Source organism: Octopus bimaculoides, chromosome 7 (assembly GCF_046866305.1).
Source record: "Octopus bimaculoides isolate indiv1 chromosome 7, ASM4686630v1, whole genome shotgun sequence".
Lineage (NCBI taxonomy): Eukaryota > Metazoa > Mollusca > Cephalopoda > Octopoda > Octopodidae > Octopus > Octopus bimaculoides.
Window position 1 is genome coordinate 58,004,239 of NC_142934.1, and position 27,014 is coordinate 58,031,252.

The 27,014-nt window shown below is 36.2% G+C and overlaps 1 protein-coding gene across 1 annotated transcript; it reads right to left on the reverse strand.

Moving 5' to 3' along the window:
- Positions 1–25,419, reverse strand: LOC106873893 (transmembrane protein 53). The gene is made up of 2 exons (XM_014921419.3): positions 24,874–25,419; positions 1–4,400 (listed from the first exon to the last, which is right to left on the reverse strand). The coding sequence occupies exons 1-2, from the start codon at positions 24,925–24,927 to the stop codon at positions 3,510–3,512; spliced, it is 945 nt and encodes a 314-aa protein (XP_014776905.1). The 5' UTR covers positions 24,928–25,419; the 3' UTR covers positions 1–3,509.
- Between the last annotated feature and the right edge of the window lie 1,595 nt (positions 25,420–27,014).

A 27,014-nucleotide genomic window follows, 5' to 3' on the forward strand; every position in this document is an offset into this window, starting at 1 on the left:
TCCGATTTTGTGATTCATTTATTCCAGAAAAATTTTAGAAATATGTTACAGAGGTTAAAAGTTTGATAGATAATTTTTACTCAATCAGAAAAACAGGATTTGGAAGCCAACATTTTCTCTGTGATAGCTGGCTATCATAAAATGAAAGTAAACATTACAACAATGAAGTTTTAAACAAAATGAAAGCAATTATATGTCCTATCAAAAGTGAGTGGTGAGGGGAGTATGCATGAGAGATATACATATACAGAGAGTGATAAAGAGTTTGGGTAATATATGGGAGGGGAAAAAGGCATAAGAGAGAGCCTGATGGAGACAAAGGGTGGTAGATTTGTCAATCTAAAAGTTGAGCCATTTCTCATAGCAAATGAAATCTTTTTTATTAATTACAACTGTAAACCTTGTTAAAATAGATTTCAAAAATCAAATCTGTTTTTCTTGAGGACACACTATTTCGGAGCCTTTCTGTGACATATTCACATACATACACTCATTTATATAGCAGATATGTGGATGTGTGCGTGTTACTGTTTCTTTGTCTTGACTTCAGATGATGGTTATAAATGAATGTCGCCATCATACAATCAGTGTCCTTCATTCTCAGTCTTCTGTGAAAACATGTCTGGTTCAGGAGAAATATTATCTTACTCGCAAAGAGGTAAGGGTTGTTGACAGGAAAGGCATCTAGCCATAGAAAATCTGCCTCAACAAAATTCTCTCCGACCCATATGAGCATGGAAAAATGGATGATGTCATTTTAAAGAGTGATAGTTTAGTAATGCATCTGAGATCATTATAGATAGAAATTAAAACTGAATCCAACAAACTCAAAAACACAAAAACAATCCATATCACTATAGAAACCGATGCAGAAAAAAAAAAGACAATCTTTTTTCTTTTTTTAACCCTTCTGCTACCAACCCAGCCGAGACTATTGCAGGCTCTCTGATATACATTGCCTGTTTCCAAGTGATTATAAATTAAAAGCTTACATCAAATTTTCATGTTAATTCATTTAATGTTCCAAATACTACTTTAATATTAAGTTAGTTTACCAAATTCTTTATCATTTTCACAACTGAAACAAAGGCAGTGTATTTCAATAGAAATATGGTAGCAAAAGGGTTAAATTAATAAATAAAAATAATAACAAGGATCAAGAGCAGGTGCATTGATGTAAACTTTATCTTGAAAGTCTGGAATCTGGTGCAGCATTTGTCCTTAATGTTTCCATCAGGTGATCAAAACATACAGCATGAAAATAAGCCATTCTAATAGAATCTATGACTGGGTTCTAATTCAAAACAGTCCTATCTATTTATGCTGAAGTAGAGAACACACGGTTATGATTTCAAGCCCTACTGGTGCTACTAACTGCTATTACTGCTACTAATCAGTTTGATTGAAATGGTATTGCACAAATATTTTTTTTCCTAATTTAGGCACCAGGCCACATAGTTGAAAGCAGAATATAGTCAATTAGATCAACTAGTACCTGTTCTCCTAATCACAAAGAATGAAAGGCAAAGTTAAACCTGGCAGGATATTTGAAAACAGTGTGAATGGACATTAAATAGCACAATGCTTTAAGTTCATTGCTCTACCAGTTCTGCCAGTCCTTCATAATAACAGCTACAATCAGCACCTTGTCACACAAGATTACCAAAACTCCCCTTGACTGATAAAACAGACCACAGGAGAGCCTTTACAGTCATTCAGTCTGGTTGTCACAGCAACCAAATATCTCTTATATCACATATTGCCATTTTAAAGAAAGGATGAGTCTGCAAAAATAAAACCCCAAAAAAATGAGATAGTCATGGCTGGAACGTCTTTGAACCTAGGTCTGACCAGGGTCTAAACAACAATAACCTACTTCATTACTGAATGGTTAGGATGAGGTAGGATACAAAAAATATTAAAAACTATTACAGTCTTATCTCAAGTGATTATTATTTCAGCTATTTTCAACTCTCTTCTATAAACATGTTTTCTTTTGAATTTGGACACTGTGCCGGTGAGCTCTTTGATAAACTGTAATAATTTCAACAAAATAGTTGACACCCAAACAGAGTTCTTTTTTGTGTTGAATAAACTAGCCGGAGTATTGTAACAGATACATTTAAGGTAAACACTAATGTAGGAAAATATAAAAGAGTGATGTCTAGAAGAAAAGTGATGCTGTAGAGTGTATAAGATGACAATGAGACAGTGCATACAGGCGGAAACAGTGTGGTAATATTATATACAGGGACTGAAACAGTAATGTTTAAGAAGACTAGGGCAGCAGTAATATACAAGGAGACAGTGAGATAATAGTAGTGCATAGTTAGACAGTTTGTAGAGGACAGTGAGACAGTAATGTTTCCAAGCCAGTAAGTAATATATATGTAAACAATGATAGCTATGTATGAGAAGCTAAAAGGAGAATGAATAGTCTTTTTGGGGCTTGAATCAAGCACACACTGTATCATATTTAGAGACTGCTGAAGACCATAACCATCCAACATTTGGACACCACCAGTGGTCTTTTTATCAAGTTTAAGGGCTTCAGTGCTTAGCACACTACTCCAGGTTTAAGGACACAAGTGGAGGAAACACTGTGACAAGTGTTTGCTAAAAACTGAAATGTTTATAATAACAATAATAAAAATGATTATAACAATATTATTAATAATAATCATATAATAATAATAATAATAATAATAATTGTTTCTAACATAGGCACAAGGCCAGAAATTTTGGGGAAAAGGGTTAGCCAATAAATTCTACCCCAGTACTTGACTGGTACTCTATTTTGTTGATCAGGAAGGGCAAAAGATAAAATCACCCTTGGCGAAATTTAAACTCAGAATGGAAAGAGCTGTGACTAGATACCACAATGCATAATGTTTGATGCTCCAAAAATTCTGTCAATACAATAATAATAATAATAATAATAAAAACATTAATTTCTAACAATAGTACAAAAGCCAGAAATGTTTTGACAGGGTATTCATTCATTTGATCAATTTTGGCCTTAGTATGTAAGTGGTACTTATCTTAAGGAGGAAAAATAAAAGTTCAACTTGGCAAGATTTGAACTCAGAATGTAAAGAGATGTAACTAAATATTATAAGGCATTTAATCTATCATTCTACGTTTCTGCCATCCATTGCCATTTGATGTCCAATTGATATCTTTGTGTTTCAAAAGGAATATTATTAATATAATAATACTAATTGGGCCATGATTTAGAAACTGTTTGCAGTAGATAAGTGAAATAGCTGTCAAATGGATATTTCATAGAGATAATAATACATCTGAAGAACAAACATACTTTGTAAAGTACTATGTGATATCAGTTGAAAAAAAAAGTGTAAAATAAGTATTTTGTAAAGACTGATATATCTGTAGTACTAATTACTTTGTAAAATCAATGTCATATCAACAGAATAAAGTACTTTGTAAATAAGTGATATTTTGTAAAGAATATCTTGTAGTTGTTGAATATTCTAAGGAGAACAATATCAAGGTAATGAAGTGGACGAACGAGCTGGTATATCATCTGCTTCATCAGTTTTACAATTGTCATTTGAATCACAGATTAGAGGCAAACGGTCCAAGAAAGTTAATAAAATCTCAATATATTCTTCAGGATATTTCTGCAAGTGGCTAACATGTTTGGTATCATTCCAAGACTTGTAAAGGACAGGAATTCCATCATTTTCCCACAAAGATATAGTACTCTCAATCACTTCAGGGTTTGCAATAGAATCTTTATATGAATATAATAACAGAGTAGGAATCCTTCGTGCATTTCGTATGAAAGCATGGTTGGCTTTAGAAAAATGGTCAGTCACAGATTTTTTGAAGATTTTCAAGTATTGGTTTAATAGATGGAAGATTAGTCTCTGAGAAAAATAATTTTTTCCAATATTTACCGACATACCATATGCCACTCGATCTTTATCTACTGGACTATCAAAAACCTGACCAACAATACGTTTACCGAGGGCTGCAAGTTTCTTTGGTTCATTATCCATTTTCACAAGCATTTCCCCATAAATGTAACCACCCACTGAGAATCCATGCACAATAATAGGTTTATTTATACAGTCTTCTTTTTCTAAAAGATCAAAAATCTTTTCAACAAAACTTTGTGCTCGACTAGGTACAAGAACTTGTAGAGGGTTTACACTGATTTGTAACACATCATAGCCTTTACTACAGTAAATGTTGCTGTATTTCGTTAGATGGTGACTGCGAGCAAACATCCAGCCAAGCATTAACACAAGAGGAGGCCCGGTTCCATGAGCAGTGTGGAATGCTAAAGGAACTTTTGATTTCTTAAATTCTATATTTGTGTCAACTTTGTAGCCAGATATGAAACTCACCAATGTAGGCCGACATAGAAGCAACTGGAAATAGAAAAACAAAAGTGTACATTAGTAAATTTACCATGTCATATCATAATATTCTTATTCTGACATATGATTAAGTAACAAAATCTTTATTAGTTATGACAATATATATATCTATGGAGGTGCAATGGACTCGCAGTTAAAAGATTGCAGTTTCGATTCCCAGACTGGGCGTTGTGAGTGTTTATTGAGAGAAAACACCTAAAAGCTCCACGAGGCTCCAGCAGGGGTGAACCCTGCTGTATTCTTTCACCACAACTTTCTCACACTCTTTCTTCCTGACTCTGTTGTACCTGCATTTCAAAGGGCTAACTTTGTCACACTGTGTGTCATGCTGAATCTCGCTGAGAACTATGTCAAGGGTACACATGTCTGTGGAGTGCTCAGCCACTTGCACATTAATTTCAGGAGCAGGCTGTTCCGTTGATCAGATTAACTGGAACCCTCATCACCATAACCGACAGAGTGCTACAATATATATAAACATACACACATACACATACTATGTAAAATAATAGTTTCTAACAGCTGCACAAGTTCATAAATATGTAGAAAGGATCTCATCAATTAAATTGATATCCATACTTGGATGGCACTTTATTTTATTGACCCCAGAAGGGCGAAAGACAAAGTTGACAGCAGTGGAATTTTGAACTCAGAACATACACAGCCAGAACAAATATTCAAATATTACAAGGTATTTTGTCTGTTACACTAACAATTCTGCCAGTCTCTTCCACAAAAAGTTTGGCTAGAGCTTCAAACAAAATGCTTAGCAGTATTTCTTTTGATGAAGGTAACAAGCTGGCAGAACCATTAGCATGTTCCAAGTTCAAATTCTGTCAGTCAACTTTGCTTTTCATTCTTTTCAATATTATTGTTTGCATTGTTGCATCACCAAACATTAACATTCTATTTATATGTGAAATAAACGGCTTAGAATGCATAAAAAAACATGACAAAATGACAATAAAATATTTCGTTGCACTAATTAATTACATCTTTTTAATCAAGAACAGATTAGTATCAATGAAAACATTTTCCCATTCCTTCCTCCTCCATTCAGGAGTTGACAGATGTACAACTATAACAGAAAGAGTAAGAAGAATTAAAATAAGAATATATCAAATGATTAACTGTCTTTTTAAAAAAAAACATCCTGTAAATACTATATCAAGTGTTTTTTGGAAAGATCAACGTTGCCTTCCTGGCACTTCCCACTACACAGTGTGGTTGGCGTTAGGAAGGGCATCCAGCTGTAGAAACTCTGCCAAATCAGATTGGAGCCTGGTGTAGTCTTCTGGTTCGCCAGTCCTCAGTCAAATCGTCTAACCCATGTTAGCATGGAAAGCGGACATTAAACGATGATGATGATGATGATATCTTAAACAACTTACCACCGCAACCACCATTCTCTTTTTCTCTCTCTCCATTCACTCTCTCTCTTGGTCATGTTTTCTTTGTAAAAACAGTGACAATATAGACTAGAGAAGACTTCAGTCTTATATGGAACAAGTAATAACATCTCTAGTGCTATTGCCATGATAAAATCCACTCGCTAGTTGACAATTGATTGGAGATAATGCAAGAAGTTTGCTTCCAAACCATATGGACCTGAGTTCAGCCCCAATATGTGGCACTTTATGGACCAACTGAAGCTTTGTGAGTGGATTTGGCAGATGGAGACAGAAAGAGGCCTGCAGTGTATATGTGTGTGAGTGAGAGAGAGAGAGAGATAGAAAGAAAGAGAGTGTGTGTGTGTGTGTGTTACTGTCTCCTTGCCTTGATTAACTTCATAAGATAGCTGTAACTGAATGTCACTGTCATGCAAGTGGTGCCTTTCACATCCCAATCTTCCATGAAGACACACATCTGGTCAAGTGAGGTTTGGCAACAGAAAGGGCATCCAGCTGTAGAAAATACACCTCAATAAAACTTCATCATACCTATGCAAGCATGGAAGAGTGAGTGTTAAAAGATGGCAATTAAAAATTATAATAGTGCAGACAGCTAAGACAGACAATCCAGACTGAATCCCCCACAGTACTCAGTTCAAGTGCTTTTGTAAAACCATTTTGCAATAATGCTCTTTTAAGTGTCATCATTACAAAAACAGGATTTAGGATTTTAAATCTTGATACTTGTTTGAATTGTAGCAATCATAGTCATATGACTTTTCTTTTTTTATTATTGTTATTATTTGTGGGTAGTACATTTGATCTGTCTGTGTTTAATCCCTCGATTATTCCCCTTATCAATCTGCCTCTCTTCCTTCACTTTTTAGCACTTTGCCTCTTTTCTGACATCATTCCTGTTACTTCACCTCTTCTAGCTTGTCTAATGAATTATGCTGACTGTTCTAACCATATTCATGTACTCTGCCTACCACACTACAATCACTCTACATTACCACCAATCATCATCATTCTCTTTCCCCTTCTGACTCCTTTTTGACATCTACCACTCTCATCTATCATGGATCACCTCTATTGCCATCCTCTCATTCGCTTTTACCATCATCAGCCTTTATTACTATCCCATTACATTGCTCATGCCAGTTTTGTCTGGTCTCTTTGCTAACCATCAACACAAAGCTATCATTGTCTCTCATCTATTACTTCCTGTGACCACTGTTATTATTCTGCTTACTTATCTCACTCATATTCAAACTCCTTGTATTCACATGCTTGGTCACCACCACCAACACCGCAACCACCATTCTCTTTTTCTCTCTCCCCATTCACCCTCTCTCATGGTCATGTTTTCTTTGAAAAAACAGTGACAATATAGACTAGAGAAGACTTCAATCTTATATGGAACAAGTAATACCATCTCTAGTGCTATTGCCATGATAAAATGCACTCGCTAGTTGACAAAATGATTGGAGATAATGCAAGAAGTTTGCTTCCAAACCATATGGACCTGAGTTCAGTCTGAAGCTCTGTGAGTGGATTTGGCAGATGGAGACAGAAAGAGGCCTGCAGTGTATATGTGTGTGAGTGAGAGAGAGAGAGAGAGAGAGATAGAAAGAAAGAGAGTGTGTGTGTGTGTGTTACTGTCTTCTTGCCTTGATTAACTTCATAAGATAGCTGTAACTGAATGTCACTGTCATGCAAGTGGTGCCTTTCACATCCCAATCTTCTATGAAGACATACGTCTAGTCAAGTGAGGTTTGACAACAGGAAGGGCATCCAGCTGTAGAAAATACACCTCAATAAAACTTCATCATACCTATGCAAGCATGGAAAACTGGGAGTTAAAAGATGGCGATTAAAAATTATAATAGTGTAGACAGCTAAGACAGACAATCCAGACTGAATCTCCCACAGTACTCAGTTTCCTCTTTTTAAGTTCTGAATTTTAATCCCACTGGTACTGGCTTTGTCTTTCATCCTCCTAGGGACAATAAAAATAAATTCTAGCAACACTGGTAACATACTGGGGGGTTGAACCTGTTCTCCATTTCTTACAAAAACTGACCTGATGCCTAACGAAATTAAATCAATATTTATTACAAAAGGAAATCTCATAAATGATTCTTGTCAGTGACACACTTCATAAAAACATACTTTGTAAGTATAATAACAATAATTGTGACAGACTTAAAGTGTTAGCAATCAAATCAACATGTGATAGTAATAATTACAGACAACTCCAAAGGATTTCCGGTTTTTTAAAGTCTACAATAGTTTCTGTTGCTATTTTAATAGGTCAATAGCTACAATATAGAATTTATATCTTAAAATTCAGGTCATTTGACTATTGACATGCTTGAAATTAAGTTGGAAATGTGTTTAAAGAGGTGGATAGTTTATGATGATGATGATGATGATGATGAGGATGATGACAACAGAAAAACAATCACTAGTCTGTGTTTATTTATCTTAAGTCCATGCTGGTATAGGTTGGGTTGAAACAGATACATAGTACTCAGGCCAAGGTCTGTAATAAGTTGATCTATCTTAGTATCTGTAATAAGTTGATATCATCATCATCATCATCATCATCATCGTTTAACGTCCGCTTTCCATGCTAGCATGGGTTGGACGATTTGACTGAGGACTGGTGAAACCGGATGGCAACACCAGGCTCCAGTCTGATTTGGCAGAGTTTCTACAGATGGATGCCCTTCCTAATGCCAACCACTCAGAGAGTGTAGTGGGTGCTTTTACGTGTCACCCGCACGAAAACGGCCACGCTCGAAATGGTGTCTTTTATGTGCCACCCGCACAAGCCAGTCCAGGGGCACTGGCAACGATCTCGCTCGAAAATCCTACAGGAGCCAGTCAGGCGGTACTGGCAACGGCCACGCTCAAAATGGTGCATCTCATGTGCCACCCGCACAAGAACCAGTCCAGGGGCACTGGCAACGATCTTACTTGGCTTGCCGGGTCTTCTCATGCACAGCCCATTTCCAAAGGTCTCGGTCCGTAGTCATCGCCTCGGTGAGGCCCAATGTACGAAGGTCTTGCCTCACCACCTCAGCCCAGGTCTTCCTGGGCCTACCTCTTCCACGGGTTCCCTCAACTGTTAGGGTGTGGCACTTTTTCACGCAGCTATCCTCCTCCATTCTCACCACATGTCCATACCAGCGCAATCGTCTCTCTTGCACGCCACAACTGATGCTTCTAATGTTCAGCTTTTCTCTCAAAGTCCGGTGTTCTTCAACATACACAACCCATGACTTTAATTTCTTTCTTTCATCTTTTCCTTGATGTGTATTTATGTATCATACACTGGCTCTGTTGAAACATGTAGTGCAGTAGAGGTGTTTTCCTTACATTGTATTACAACAAGGGTTGGCAAGAATTATAGTTAACTATGAAAATGTTAAACATAAGGTTTATTTGTCTCAAAATAGCATTACTACACTATGCTAACTGATACCTGTGCCAATGAAGGAGTCTTCACATGTGGTTGTGCTTAGACCACAATGTCTTAACCCTTTTGTTACCATATTTCTGCCAAAACACACAGCCTTTAAGTTTTAGAATAATGAAGAATTTAGAAAATAATTTTCATAATTAAGTTAATGTCTGGATAATAAATTGATATGAAATTTTGATGGAAGGTTTTAATTAATTTAGATCACTTTAACTCTTTAGCATTCAGATTGGTTTTAATTAATTGTGAATTATCGCATAGTTTTGAGATTGCAATGACATGATTGTTTATTTTTAGAATGACATTGTAGAGTAGGTGTAAGAGGCTGGACCTGGCCAGTTTGAACAAAAAAAACAAAAAACACATAGAATATTTGGGCTGGATATGGCTGGCTTGAATGCTAAAGGTTTAAAATAGAAAATTTCTATTATAGAATTAGGAATGGTCTTCGACAGGTTAGTATCAAAAGGGAACAACACATTGCACAGTAATGACTGAGATGCATTATATCTAAATATTAATGAAGGCTTGCCTCTGTTTATTTTTGCTTGATCATATGTTGACCTTGCGTTAAACAATAATTGGTACATATTTTATGAACCATCAACCCACATTTACTTGAAACAAGATTTTAAAAAGAAATGTAGAAGTAAAATAACAAATAATGAAGACAGAGAGCCTTGTAATAATGTGAAAAAGAAAAGTTAATTAACCTTAACACTCAAGCATTCAAATTTCTCTGTCAAATATAATGCTTATTTATTCACATTCGAATTAACCATGCATTGTCTCATAGCTTCAAGATTTTATTGATGTAATTGTTTATTTTTAGAATGATATTATAGGGTAGGTGAAAGAGGCTGGATATGGTCAGTTTGAACATAAGACAGGCAGAATATTTGTGCCAGATATGGCTGGTTTAAATGCTAATGAGTTAATATATTTCAGGCACAACGGCCCATCATCCTGCCAAGTTGATTCAAGCAGGAACTGCACAAACTTGTATTTCCAAGCTATTCACTTCTGATGATGGGCCTTTATGCCTGAAATATATAAACCCTTTAGCATTCAGGTTATTCTGTCTAATGCTTATTTATTCACACTGTTTTGAATTAATCATTCATTATCTTGCAGCTTTGAGATTCTCAAGATGAGATTGTTTATTTTTAGAATGACATTGTTGGGTTGGTGTGAGAGGCCACATCTGGGTAGTTTGAACAAAAAAGAAAGACTATTTTGGCTGGGTATGGTCAGTTTAAATGCTAAAAGGGTAAAGGTTGTTTCACAATCCCTTTTCATGAAGCTAGCTGTCATCATTATTTGCTATTTTACTTGTGTACCACAACACTTCAAGCAAACCACAACGCTCTTCTTAAAAAAATACAGTTCAATACTTAATTGACTCAACAAGCTGTGAATACAAAAGTAAATGAATGGTATTCTAATATTATTGATTTGGTTAACTGAAAAAAGTGAGTCTGAATATCTGTCCCAGCTGATGTAGCAGTAGACTATAGACCAAAGATCAGTTGTTCATATATTATTATTAGTGCTACTCTGTCTATGTGGCTAAGATGTTAACATCACAATAGCACAGATTCCTTAGCTATAAACTGATTGTCAGTCCATGAGATTAGACAATGTGAAAGTCTCCACATAGCTGCTTGACCTCCTAGAAATAACAATCAAATTTGCCTCGAACCACTGCCCATACCATAGAGCTTCCTAGATTTTTCACATTGATGACATGTTTAAAAAATGAAATTGTTTTGACACTTGAACTTTTATAGCAGTTCTTCTGTGGTAGACCCATTCCATCTCCTATTGGTCCACCTCTACTATTTAGGTCTCAAAGATACCAAGTAGTGAAGTCTACTTTGTTACAAGCACTTAAGTCAAGTCTCCCTCCCTCCCATCAGTCACAGAGGCCTGGTAAAGTTTCATATGCATTGCTCTTTACTTCAGGTTAAAAGATTAAAAAGAAAAATTAAATATGACTCATCACAAGCGCTGGTGAAAAAGAAAAACATCCAGTACACCTTGTAAAGTGGTTGGTAAAGCAGACAATGGAACATGACACAGTCCTTCAATTTGTCAGACCCTGTCAAACTGACCAACCATGCCAGCATGGAAGATGATGATGATGATGATGTTGATCACTTGTCACTAGTCAAATTTTTGTCTATCAAATCAAATTCATTCTCGAGGCTTTGGCTGGCTACAGTAGAAAACAGTAGCCTGGGATACTATGCAGTGGCACTAAACCAGAAACCAGGGATTGGGGTGGGGGTAGAAAGCAACCATAGCCATGCCTACACCATATATCTTATACAAATGTGATACTGATACATAAAAAAAAACTATCCACCCCCCCCCCCCCTGCTCACTACCAAAAAAAAAAACAGTAACAGGCTCACTGGAAAGCTGTAATGAATGGTGTTTATATTCAGAAATTGCACTGTAGGCACAGGAGTGGCTGTGTGGTAAGTAGCTTGCTTATCAACCACATGATTCCGGATTCAGTCCCACTGCATGGCACCTTGGGCAAGTGTCTTCTACTATAGCCTCGGGCCGACCAAAGCCTTGTGAGTGGATTTGGTAGATGGAAACTGAAGAAGCCCGTTGTATATATGTATATATATGTATGTGTGTGTATATGTTTGTGTGTCTGTGTTTGTCCCCCCAGCATCGCTTGACAACCGATGGTGGTGTGTTTGCATCCTCGTAACTTAGCGGTTCGGCAAAAGATGCCGATAGAATAAGTACTAGGCTTACAAAGAATAAGTCCCGGGTCGATTTGCTCGACTAAAGGTGGTGCTTCAGCATGGCCACAGTCAAATGACTGAAACAAGTAAAAGAGTAAAGGGAGTATAAAATATATAAATAAAATATATCAGCAAATCTTTTTCTAGGAACTATAATAATTTTATCACATAAGATGAGGGGAGAGGGGTTCTCATTCATTGTCATTAATTAGATTATCACATATCTGGGCTGCTTCTTCTTCATTTATATGTTAACACTGTTTCTCAAATTCGTTTTCAGTATCTTCTTAACACAGATGACAGGGGATAGAGATTTTCCAATAGGTGATAGACTTGACCTTTTTGTTACCATATTTCTATTGAAATACACTGCTTTTATTTTAATCTTGAAAATAATTGGTTGGAAAATATAATATTAAATTTTGATAGAAGGATTTAATTTAGATCTCTTTAATTCCATAATACAAACTTCCTATTTCAACTAATCTAAATTAAAGGCTTCCATCAAAATTTCACATTAATTTATGTTCCAAACACCATCCAATGGGTTATTAAATTATTCATTATTTTAAAAATTAATTAAAACAAAGGCAGAATATTTCAGCAGAAATTTAACAACAAAAGGGTTACAACAGGAATTTTTTAATCATAGAACTAAAGGGTTAACCCATCATATGTAACACCATTCAAAGCTCTTCAAGGCATCAAGAAGGTAACCTCCTTGGTGTTTAGAAGGGTGTCCAGCTCAGAACCCATACAAAAGCAGACACTGGAGATCAGCATTGTTATCTGGCTTATTGGATCCTGTCAAACCTTCCAACCCATGCCAGCATGGAAGATAGATGCTAAATGATGATGATGGTGAATCAGAAATTTGAATGGATTTAGTAAAATACGAGGTGGTATCAAAAGGTTCCTGGTCTACTTATGTTTAATAAAAAAAATAACTTATTTATCAAAGTTTTAATATCATCTCCTTTGAAATAATCACCTTGCACAGCAATACATCAGTCCCAGGATTCTTGCCACTTTTGGAATCCAGCCTGGAAGTCATTTTCCATAAGTGAGTTGAGGACCTGCAATTCGCTCTGGATCTCAACAATGGTGTTAAAATGGCAGCCTTTGAGCTGCATTTCCATTGTGCGGAAGAGATGGAAGTCCGCAGGTGCTAAATCTGGTGAATAGGGTGAGTGCGGAAGCAGTACCATGTTGTTTTTGGTAAGAAACTCAAGAGTGAGGAGAACTCGGTGAAGAAACCAATTCTTCATACACCCTAGATCTCTTTCTCTTTCTCTCTTTTACTTGTTTCAGTCATTTGACTGTGGCCATGCTGGAGCACCACCTTTAGTCGAGCAAATCGAACCCAGGATTTATTCTTTGTAAGCCTAGTACTTATTCTATCGGTCTCTTTTTGCTAAACCGCTAAGTTACGGGGACATAAACACACCACCATCGGTTGTCAAGCAATGCTAGGGGGACAAACACAGACACACAAACATATACACACATACATATATATATATACATATATACGACGGGCTTCTTTCAGTTTCCGTCTACCAAATCCACTCACAAGGCTTTGGTCGGCCCGAGGCTATAGTAGAAGACACTTGCCCAAGGTGCCACGCAGTGAGACTGAAACTGGAACCATGTGGTTGGGAAGCAAGCTATTTACCACACAGCCACTCCTGCGCCTATGATCTGGTCACTTTTGCTGAATGTCCTACCTCAGATGCTTCAAAACATTGCAGTAGAACTCTTGATTGATATTCTGGCCCTGGTGGATGAATCCTCAATGCACAATACCACATTTCTTTGTGGCAGGTTTTCCAAATCATTCATTGTCTTCCAGGGATGTTCTTCCACTTTTGAAGCACCTGAGCCACTCAAAACATTGTGTACGACCCATTGCCTTGTCGCCGTAAGCTTGCCAAAGCATGCTCAATGTCTCTGTGGCAGACTTCCTAAATTTAATTCAAAATTTCACATTGACTCTTTGTTCCTGTCCATGTCACAATCACAGACTGCAGCACACACATGATCACAAAAACACAAATTTCACAACTTGCACAGTAAACACAGCGATATCACTCAACACACTGCCTCATGAAGGTCACTGCTAGCTCTCACTAGACATTAACTGTGTGCTGCCATCTGGTGGCATGCTACAGGACAAGTCTGGGAACTTTTTGATACTACCTTGTACATGAATAAAATAAAGGTAATCAATAACATGCCAATGTATAGCACACACATTAAGAAATGTTATTTTTTGCAATGGAATGTACAAAACATCTTACTATTTTGAAAATAGGTCTGTTGCTGTGTCCAGCCTGTTTACACTGTGAGAATTTGACTTATTACAAAATGAGAGGCTAATTATAGAGATTAAAACTGTACAACATTTGCACTTTGATAATTGTCACAGCAAAGCTTAATAGAATAATTAAAGTAATTAAATTGTGCAGATATTTCCCTCCTGGTCAGCCTGGTGGGTTTCACAGCAAATAAATTTTATATCATACAGACATACTTTCAAACGGCTTGAGACCGAAGTATTTGGTCATTTAAACAATTTTGATTAACATTAGGAACATTTATATACCCACACCAGTCAGTGTTTCCTAATTTAGGTTCATCTTCGTTATCATGGTCAGTGGCCAGTAATAATGAATTGGATTCTTCCAAATTTAATTTTTCTGTTTCAAATCAATATGGTGCAATGTGTTGGACTTCATCATTGGTATCGTCAAAAGAAGACTCTTCAAAAGACAAATGAAGGCCGATATGCACTGAAGAAATGGATGACATGCTCTCATCGCTTGCATTATCCATTTTGAAACTGGTGTATTGCAACATCATGCACCAATTTTGCTATTGGTAGCAAAACCAGAAGTTGTGATGATTGTTTTGGGGCAGGTACTAGAATTGTTAACTTTGATGATGAATATCTCGCTTGTTAATGTGGGTATGATTGAAATCCTTTTAATTGATTGGTTGTCGCCTCCCTGGCACTTGTGCCAGTGGCACGTGAAAAGACATTCGAGCGAGATCATTGCCAGTGCCGATGGACTGGCTCCTGTGCAGGTGGCACGTAAAATACACAATTTCGAGCGTGGCCGTTGCCAATACCGCCTGATTGGCCCTCGTGCCGGTGGCACATAAAACACCCACTACACTCTTGGAGTGGTTGGCGTTAGGAAGGGCATTCAGCTGTAGAAACTCTGCCAAATCAGATTGGAGCCTGGTGTCGCCTCCTGGTCCACCAGTCCTCAGTCAAATCGTCCAACCCATGCTAGCATGGAAAGCAGATGTTAAACGACGATGATGATGATGACATATTATGAGTTCCCAAACACTTTAAAATATAAGTATTGGGATTGATTTATTTGACTAAACACTTCAAACTGGCCACAGTTCAAACACTGAAACAAGTAAAAGATGAAAATATATTTTCTAATTTTAATTCTGACTATTCAAGTAAATTCAGAAGAACTTTTTATCTATTTTAAATATAATTTGGCTTCTTTCATTTTCTTTTGGATATTGTCTGTCAACACTTAAATCAAATATACTGCAGACATGTTGCAACAAACAGCCTTCTGTATAGCATGAGGAAGTTGCTATCCAAGCCCTCAACACATTCTTAAAACATTATTAATTTATGTGAAATAATTTTTTACGTAATAGTTTTTTTTGTCTGTCTGGTCACTAACACTTTCCTCAACACGTTTCTTTAACACATAATCATCATCACCATTATCATCACCATTATCATCATCAGTTTAATGCCTACTTTCTGTTTGCATGTCTCAAACAAGATTACATTGAGGTAGAGTTATCTGTGGCCAGATGCCCTTCACAATGCCAACAGCCACATATTTCCAAACATGACAAATTTCCTTGTCCACTGAACAGCAAGAAACCCAGACACTGTTACACAGAGAACAAGAAACAATTGACATTGTATGAACAAACTTTTTGTTTATCAAGATCACACAACATGAAAATGAAGTGCCTTGTAACAAGAATTTGAATGCATTTTCAAACTGGAAAAAGTACATTAATTGAAAAAGCTCTTTCTTAGCTAGATTTTTATTATTAGGTTGAACATATTTCTATACAAAAACTTTGATGTATTTTAATTTAAATACAGCCAGGCATCATTTGCAAGTGAGCAAGGAATGATAAGATGTACTACACTTTCATTGTTTTTGATACCTGTGTAGTCACAGCTCCTAAAAATAGGCATAGGCACCCTCTAGGACTCCTCATCCTTAACCCCAGCATAACATCCAGGATGTGACAGATGGCAGACAAGATAAAGGACTGCCTCAGCACTTGGCTGATACTCATTATAGTTGAGTAGATTGGAATAATGTGAAATGAAGTACTTAGCTTAAGGATATAATGCATCACCTACCTGAATTGAACCTATGATCTTACAATCAAGACATGAACACCCTACCCCTTAGGCCACATGCCTTTGTTATATTCAATTAAACAGATATGATGACTGAAATTAATTGGATGGGTAAATTGCCCAAAAGCCATTATGTTGTCCCAGGAGCAAATTACAAAACTGTACCTTCACAGTTTGCCTGACTGAGAAAAGAAAGTTCTACATTTATACCCTTTGTCTTTTAGCCAATACAAGAGAACTTCAGTCAACAAATTTAATTTGTTCCTGAAAGCTATTCATCACCCAAAATGTTTGTGAACTGAAACTATTTTTCCCATAAAAAATACAGGAGAAAGCACAGTGAATTTGAGCAGGGATGTGCCAGGCATGGTCCCAGGAATTTATCAAAGGTAGGGCACAAGGTCAGAAGGGAATACAATTCCAGGCCCAAAAATTTTTGGGGAGGGAGCCAGTCGATTAGATTGACACCAGTATGCAACTGGTACTTAATTTATCGACCCCGAAAGGATGAAAGACAAAGATGACCTCAGTGGAATTCGAACTCAGACCATAAAGACAGACGAAATACCGCTAAGCATTTTGCCCCGTGTGCTAACGTTTCTGCCAGTTTGCTGCCTTATCATTGAAATCTCAAAGCTACAGCATAATGCATGATTAGACAATGTGAATAAATATACATTATATTTGATAGAAAAATCTGAATACTAAAGGGTTAAACATCATAACTAGAGGGGTCCACCAGAATAAAATAATCAAAGGGGTAAAAAATGGTTGAGAACCTCTAGGTTAGGGAATGAAACAAGACTACTATCAGCAATAGGATTACACCAAGTCAGGCTACCTTTCTAATGAGTGGTAGGTTGAACTCAGAACTTCCATACAAGAAAGTGATAAGCATGAAAACCAACACAAAAGATGTTTCTTTCCAATTCTTATTGGCAGCTCATTTTGTGAACACAGTCTGAATCAGTCATGAGACCAATCAGCAGGCATGGTACATAGATTGAAATGTGATTCATCAACAAATACAGAGTACAGCTGACTTTTTCTGAATACTACCTAAACATACCCTGGGATTGGTTAACCTAATATAATTAGCAGTGTCTCTCTATCCCCCTCCCCCTCTGTGTTTGTCTGTAACCTTGACATAAATATAAAAAGCATTATATGCTAGGGTACTTTCATTATGTCTGACTTTCACAGAAATATCAAGATTAAATTAGAAGAACTATGAGTTTCACTATGCATTTCTTGGAAAGTGCATGTCTCTAGTTAGTGTACTACTGAGCGGAAATTTATATAAGTTAAATTGGCTAATGTTTAAATGAGATATATATTCTTTTACTTGTTTCAGTCATTTGACTGTGGCCATGCTAGGGCACCACCTTAATATATATATATATATATATATATATATATATATATATATATATATATATAGGCACAAGTGTGGCTGTGTGGTAAGGAGCTTACTTCCCAACCACATGGTTTTGGGTTCAGTCCTGTGTGGCACCTTAGTCAAGTGTCTTCTACTATGGCCTCAGACCGACTGAAGTTTTGTGAGTGGATTTGGCAGACAGAAACCGAAAGAGGCCTGTTGTGTATCATCATCATCGTTTAACGTTTGCTTTCCATGCTAGCATGGGTTGGACGATTTGACTGAGGACTGGTGGACCAGGAGGCGACACCAGGCTCCAATTTGATTTGGCAGAGTTTCTACAGCTGGATGCCTTTCCTAACGCCAACCACTCCAAGAGTGTAGTGGGTGCTTTTATGTGCCACCGGCACGAGGGCCAGTCAGGCGGTACTGGCGATGGCCACGCTCGAAATGGTGTATTTTACGTGGCACCTGCACAGGAGCCAGTCCACTGGCAACGATCTCATTCGAATGTCTTTTCATGTACGAATATATATATTTATGCATGTGTTGTCCTCCTCCACCATCATCGCTTGACAACTGATGTTGGTGTGTTTATGTCCCCGAAACTTACCAGTTCGGCAAAAGAGACCAATAGAATAAGTACTAGGCTTACAAAGAATAAGTTCTTTGACTAAAGTTGGTGTTCCAGCATGGCCGCAGTCAAATGACTGAAAACATGTAAAAGAGTAAAAGGGTATATATGTATGTGTATATATATGTATGTGTATATATATATATATGTATATATCCTTACTTTACTAGCTTGAGAGTGGAGGCCATGCTACGACACTCATCATCATCATTTTAACATTTACTTTTCAACTTTCCCATGCTTGCATGGGTCAGATTGAATTCATTGAGGCTGATCTATTTCATGTACAGGAGGATACCTGTAGAAAATGCATGAATCATAAATATTTAGTTTAATTACTAAAGGTACTTAACATTGAAAGGGATTAATTGAATAAAAGACATGTTCCTTTTTATTACTTAATAATAATAACATAACCCATGCTAGCATGGAAAACAAACGTTAATCGATGATGATTATATATATATATATATATATATATATATATATATATATGGTTCCAGGTTCAGTCTCACTGATTGGCACCTTGAGCTTGGGCTAACCAAAGCCTTGTGAGTAGATTTGATAGACAGAAACTGAAAGAAGCCCATTCGGTGAGTGTATGTATGTGTATGTCGTGTATGTCTTTGAGTTAATGTTTGAACCTCACCACCACCACCACTATCACTTGACAACCAGTGTTGGTGTGTTTACATCCCTGTAACTTAGCAGTTTGGCAAAAGAGGCTGATAGAATAAGTTTCATTTGACTAAAATCCTTCAAGGCAATGTCCCAGCATGGTCACAGTTTAATGTGTGTGTGTGTATATATATATATATATATATATATATATATACACACACACACACACACACACACACACACACACACACAGTAATTCCTTGTTTATCGTGGGTGTTATATTCCCAAACCCCTGTGATAGGTGAAAATCTGTGATGTAGAAACAGTACTGTACTGCATATTTTTTAAAACTATTTTTATAATTAGTATATGTTTATTTTATTATAAATGCAAAACAACACCACGGTGAACCGTGATATGGCAAAGGATTACTGTGTGTATGTGTGTGTGTGTGGGTGAAATCGAAATCGAGTTAAATTCGACGACTGGCACCGATGCCAACGTCGTCTCCTTCATTGGACATGAAACTCAGCTTGCGAAGACATTGGGGCAAGCAAAAGCGAACCTGTGATGGCACCTGTGCCTAGCATCGCCTTTCTGGCACTTGTGCCCGCGGCATGTCTAAGGACTTTCGAGGGAGATCGTTGCCAGTGCCCCTGGACTGGCTCTTGTGCGGGTGGCACATAAAATACACCATTTTGAGCGTGGCCGTTGCCCGTGCCGGTGGCACGTAAAAGCACCCTCTACACTCTCTGAGTGGTTGGCGTTAGGAAGGGCATCCAGCTGTAGAAACTCTGCCAAATCAGATTGGAGCCTGGTGTAGCCATCTGGTTCACCAGTCCTCAGTCAAATCGTCCAACCCATGCTAGCATGGAAAGTGGATGTTAAACGATGATGATGATGATGATATATATATATATATATATATATATATATATATATATATATATATATATATACACACACACACACACACACACACATACACATGTATGTGCTTGACAACTGCTGTTGGCTTGTTTATGTCCCTGTAATTTAGCAGTGCTGCCAAAGAAACTTATAGTATAAGTAATGGTCTTTAAAAATAAGTACTGGAGTTGACTTGTTTTACTAAAACCCTTTAAGGTGATGTCCCAGCCACAGTCCAGGGACTGAAACAAGTAAAAGATATAGTCTTTTATTGAATATATCACTTACAATAATGTTTGCCTCAGGTAATCAACAATTAAACTGAACATTAATGATTTGTGCACTTTCCACAGGTACCCACTAGTAAATGAAATAAATTCTGCATACAGCTGTAGCCATGGACAGTCACTATTGATCACACAGAGGCCAGCAATTCAGAAGCCATTTAAACATGGTAATTAGTTCATAAATCATAACAATGTGATTTCTACATGTACGTTACTGAAAAGACAATATGACACAACATAATAACAGGGACATTTTATAAGAAGAAACCATAAATCCAATGCTTCAGTCCGAAGACTTGTTTATAATTTATGTAACTCCAACATTCCTGTGAAGGTGGTGGTGGTGGTGGTTATAGAGTCCACTGTGGGAACCATTTTTATCTATCTACTAACACAGCACTCCAGAACTTAATTCTAAACTCACCAAACTAATTCTTCATTGTCTATGGAAGATATACTTTGACATTTGGAAGTATACCACAATGGGTCTCATTGCAAAGAAAACAACTTCTATAGTCCAGCCAACTATCTTATCATTATTCTCACTTCAACATCTCTAAGGTCATGGAGACAACCATTGACAATGATGTTCTCTTGTCAACTTAAATCTCTCTCTCTCTCTCCAGTGACCACCAGTATAGCTTCCAAAAAACCAAATTTACTAGAGTTCTACATTCACCAGTGGGTGTTTGCTTTAACCCTTTTGATACCAATCTATCAAAAACTGCTCTACGGGCATGCTGTCTTTTCTATTGCTACTATAATGGCCTCTGTTCCTTGGAACTGGCTAGTCTCATACTTCCAACATTCAGGTACCCTTGAACTACTTGTCTCTCCACATCTTGTCACACTTGTTGCACTCAACTCCTCCCTCTGGCCCTCATCCAAACACTATGATGCAAACTTCCTGTTTTAAAGGAATATAAATTAAAACTTTCCACTAAACTTTCATATTAATTTATGTTCTAAACACCAGATAAATAATGGCAAAGTTATTTCACTAAAGTCTTCATTATTTTCAAAACTAAATGAAACAAAGGCTGTATGTTTCAACAAAAATATGGTTAACAAAAGGGTTAAGAAAAATTCAATCATGGCAATATTGTAACATCAGATAGCAAAACCCTCAACAGTGTTTGGCATGCAAATCTCTTATCAGAACTTATTACATGTGGGCTTCACTGCTCTCATATCTCAGCTAATAAACATGAGTGATGCTTTGCAAGAGATCTCACATTTGGTTTGAATGCTGGATCTCACTATTACTGTGGATCTTTCTTGATGCAAGCAGATCCAAACTAGAAAACATTTCAGTCTCCAACAGACACTGATACTACAAAACACAAGTGTGGCCCATAGTGTAGTACTGCTTCCACATGTGGGACAGTGCCTTTGCTACTATACTCTTTTACTTGTTTCAGTCATTTGACTGCGGCCATGCTGAAGCACCGCCTTTTTAGTCGACCACAAATCGACCCCAGGACTTATTCTATGTAAGCCTAGTACTTATTCTATCGGTCTCTTTTGCCAAACTGCTAAGTTACGGGGGACGTAAACACACTAGCATCGGTTGTCAGGCGATGGTGGGGGGACAAACACAGACACACAAACACACATATATATATATATATATATACATATATACGACGGGCTTCTTTCAGTTTTCCATCTACCAAATCCATTCACAAGGCTTTGGTCGGCCCGAGGCTATAGTAGAAGACACTTGCCCAAGGTGCCACGCAGTGGGACTGAACCCAGAACCATGTGGTTGGTAAGCAAGCTACTTACCACACAGCCACTCCTGCAACTATGCATACAGACATCTTGTAAAACATACAGAAAAGGGTCAATCAACTGATTAACATTCAATATGTTCCAGTCTCTGGTCTACAGGCATGCTGTCTTTTCTATTGCTAATATAATGGCCTCTGTTCCTTGGAACTGGCTAGTCTCATACCCTTGAACTACTTGTCTCCCCACATCTTGTCACACTTGTTGCACTCAACTCCTCCCTCTGGCCCTCATCCAAACTCTATATTCTATTCTTCCTCCCTAGAACATCAGTCCTCTGGAATCTTCTCATTAATGTCTTTACTGCAGGAGTTGACTTGCAACAGTTTAAACATATTAACAGCAACAAGCTCACCAGTCTTGGAGGGCCTGTAAAGTTCATGGTTTCTACCTGTTCTAAGACTGAGCAAGTAAATACACACACAAACACAAAAAAAAAAAAAAAAAATGAGATATTCCTCCCAAGCCACAGACACATAAGGCTTGTTTCCTGGATCCTGTGGCATGCATATACACCTGGATGGAATGGTAGTCTGTTGCAGGGTTACTCATTTTTGCCAGCTGAGTAGACAGGAGGAATGTGAAATGTAATGTCTTTGCCCATGAACACAATGCATGATCCAGTTCAGCAATCAAAACTACAATCTGGTAATCATAAATGCAACATCCTATCCACTAAACTATGGGTTTCCCATATATATATATATATATATATATATATATATATATATATATATATATATATATAAGAAGTTTGCTTCTCAACTACGTGAATTCAGGTTTGGCTTCACTACATGGCACCTTGGGCAAGTATCTTCTACTATAACATTGGGTCAACCAAAGCTTTGGGTATTTGAAACAGAAAGAAGCCCATTACTTTGTGTGTGTGTGAGTGCGTATGTGTGTTAGTGCATCCGCAAACTAGTTTCCCAGTCGTACAAGCGGTGTAATTCGTTTCCAATCTTCCATGAAAACGTGTCCAGTCATGGGGTATTATCACCTTGCCTGAAAACAAGTGAGGGTTTGCGACAGAGAGGGTATCCGATTTTACTAAATCTGTCTCAACGAATTCTGTCTGATCCATGCAAGCATGCAAAAGTGGAGGTTAAACCGACATATGTATGTATGTAAATAGGAATTCTAACCACGTTTCATGGTTTGCTATCTATCTATCTATATGTAGCAAACCACGAAACGTGGCTGGAATTCCTATTTACAACCACGTTACATGGTTTGCTACCTATATATACACACACACACACATATACATATATATATATATATATATATATATATATATATATATATATATATATCAGTGGCCGGTTTATACGTTTCAGGTGTCAATATAGTATCTAGTTCCACTCTCACGTTGTTCCTAATGGAATTAGAAACCTAAGTCGCTGATGTAACAGTTTCGATCTGCTTCATCTTTAGTCCCACTGATTTGAACTCTCTTCTTTGTGTCCTATAAATCTATTCGTGTCCTTGAGGGTTACTCAGTTCTGAATTCTGTAGTTAAGATTTTCAATAATTAAGATAGAAATAGACACTGAAAGTTAGCTCCCTCATTCACGAATCTATAAATAAGTACCATAAAACGAGACAATATGGAATGCTCGAAAGCTGTCCTCTGATTTACTAGAAACAATAGCCAACTTTAGTCAACTGCCAGTCATCGTCTTAAAAAGTGAAGGAGACTTTCGATAATGTAGTTCAAGAGAGCCCCCTCCCCCCCAAAAAACGGAATGTAAGTTACAATGAACAAATTCTACACAATGCTAGTATATAATTATCGAGTGTTTCCTTGGTTAATCGTATGAATTTATTATCTTGCCAATATGTATTTTTTTTAGAAACAGATGGGTTCCCTTGGGTTTACTTGCTCCACATATATAAGAAAAACTAACATACATTTTACTAATAAGCAAGACATACGTTTTTTGATTATCATCAATGGAATTATTATTATCGATCTTAAATTAATATTTATAAATGTGTGGAGGTTATATTGAAATCTTAGGCGTTATATACATATGTGTGTATATAAATGTACGTATGTAAATACACACACACACACACACACACACTCATATATATATGAGATATCAGTATATATCATATATTATGAGATATCAGTATAAACGGCAATCACTCGTATACAAGTGATTGTCGTATGAACCGTATCACGTATTTTAAAAATTATGTTACCATTCGGGATTTCCCTCCCATGGGATCAATAATCATAAACATGATACAATTTTATAAGGTAATAGTGTTACAAAACCGACAGAACATTCACAATTATTTATTACCCAAGTGTTCGCCGATTGATGTAAAAATACAAAAATAAATTTGACTTCAGAAAAAAACAAAGTATTGTGAAAAGATAGAATATTTTTTTCTTTAATAAATAATAAATCCGTAACCTAATAAGGTTATGGATAAACCGTTTCTATTTGAAGTTCATTCATAAACTACGAACGCAGTTTATAACTGCATACATATAAAGTAAGTATAAAGAGAGAAATTATATAATTAATATTCAACAAGTGAATTTAGCATTAAAATAAAATATTAAAAAAAATATATTTACAATTGATTAACTGATCGAAAGTATAAAATATCAGTGTGAAAGAACGAAAAAAAAAAAAAAAACGACAGCTGTCTGGTTTAGTTATCTTATATGACTATATTTGGAATAGTACCTCCCGGTCAATTACAGGGAAAAGGAAATTGAAACATAAATGAATGAATGAATAAGAATTACATGCTCACCTTTGAACGTGTTGATAATATCTGGTTGAATACTCGAAGGGTGAATAGTGCCATAATGTGTGTACTTTAAAAAGAAATTCTGAATAAATGTTCACTCTCGAAGTCCTAATATCATAATAAATAATTCATTCGGATAGAAACTCGATCACTGCTGTCTTTATTAAAATTCTTCAACAGAATTTATGGATGTAAAGAATACAGTTGTTCCCGTCATTAACAGAAAACATCTATCTGGTGTATATATCTATACACAGAAATCTTGCATATAGTAAAACCGGTGCAACAGCTGAACATCAGTTTGTGAGTGCATATAAAATGAATAATAGGTTATAAAGATAGCGATAGTGAGAGAAAGAGATGTTACCGGGTTGGTAAGGAAATTTTAATTGAAAGTCAAACACTTTACATATGTGTTTATATATATATATATTCATCTAAATAAAGAGGAAGAAATAATGAAGGGAAATAACCTTTGGCCTTTACAGGATGTCTCATCATATCAGAAAGTGGTCTGATGACAAACCACAATCAAGTGATCGCATGGACTGTCTGACTACCATATCATGTAATACTACGTAGGAGGTAACGCGTAACTGCGGTAAGCGCTCCCGACCAACCAAGTTCAATACACGATTTCGATTCCCGCTTCATTTAAAATATGTATAATAGGTTTTCACTATTTCATCGTTAAATAATATATTTTTTCTTCTTTGATAAGGCTGTCACAAAAAGTACAGTAATGTACAATTCTTTTTATGCATCTAAAGATTTGAACGTAAATAACTATGACAAATAACTTCACTTACTTTCGTGTTTCGATACGTTGATTGCATTTGAATAACAAGAAAGTAGTTCGAAAAATGAAATGCACACACACACACACACACACATGTAGGCATTCCTACAGATGCGTGCCCCACACCGACTTTGTTACCTCATAACTTCCATAAAAATGAATATTTTTAAATGAAATTTTCGGCAAATATGCTTCAGATGATGTAAATTCTGATTATATGGGAACATGTGAAAAAACTTTTCCGCTAGCGGGGTGAGGAGTTTTGGAAAATTCACACGAGACGGCTTTCTTTACTCATAACTTTAAAAAAAAAAAAAAACCGGGTAATTATTAATGAAATTTTCTGTAAATGCCTTCCAGGGTGTGTAGATTACGGTTAGATCGGAATTTAATATATAAAAAAATAAATTTGGTGGGCTCGTACACATGCATACTGATACACGTCACATATATTCAAAAATAAAACTTGAAATTTCGAAGAAAATTGTGACGCGTGTCAGTATGTATGTGTGTTCACACTGCTTTTCTTTTCACATCAAATTCCAATATAATCGCAATTTACACACTAGGAAAAATATTTGTAGAAAGTTTCATTAAAAAATACCCATTTTACCAAAAGTTATGAGGTAACAAAGCCGACTCGTGTAAATTTTCTGAGACATTCCCATCCACAAATAAAGATTTTTTCAACAACATACGATATAATTACAATCTACACCATCTGAAGCGTATTTGTAGAAAATTTCATTAAAAAATATCCATTTTTCTGGATGTTTTGAGGAAACAAAAGTCGGGGAGGAGACACACATCTGTAAGAATTTCTATATGGCATTCCTAAATATATATATATATATATATATATATATATGTATATATATATATATATGTATATATATATATATATGTATATATATATATATATGTATATATATATATATATGTACATATATATATATGTACATATATATATATGTGTACACATATATATATGTACATATATATATGTATATATATATACATATATATATATATATACATATATATACATACATATATATATACATACATATATATATATATATATACATATATATATATACATATATATATATACACATATATATATACATCATCATCATCATTTAACGTCCGCTTTCCATGCTAGCATGGGTTGGACGATTTGACTGAGGACTGGTGAAACCGGATGGCAACACCAGGCTCATATATATATACATATATATATATATGCATATATATATATACATACATATATATATATACATACATATATAGATACATACATATATATATAAATATATATAAATTGTAAATGCAAAAATAAAAA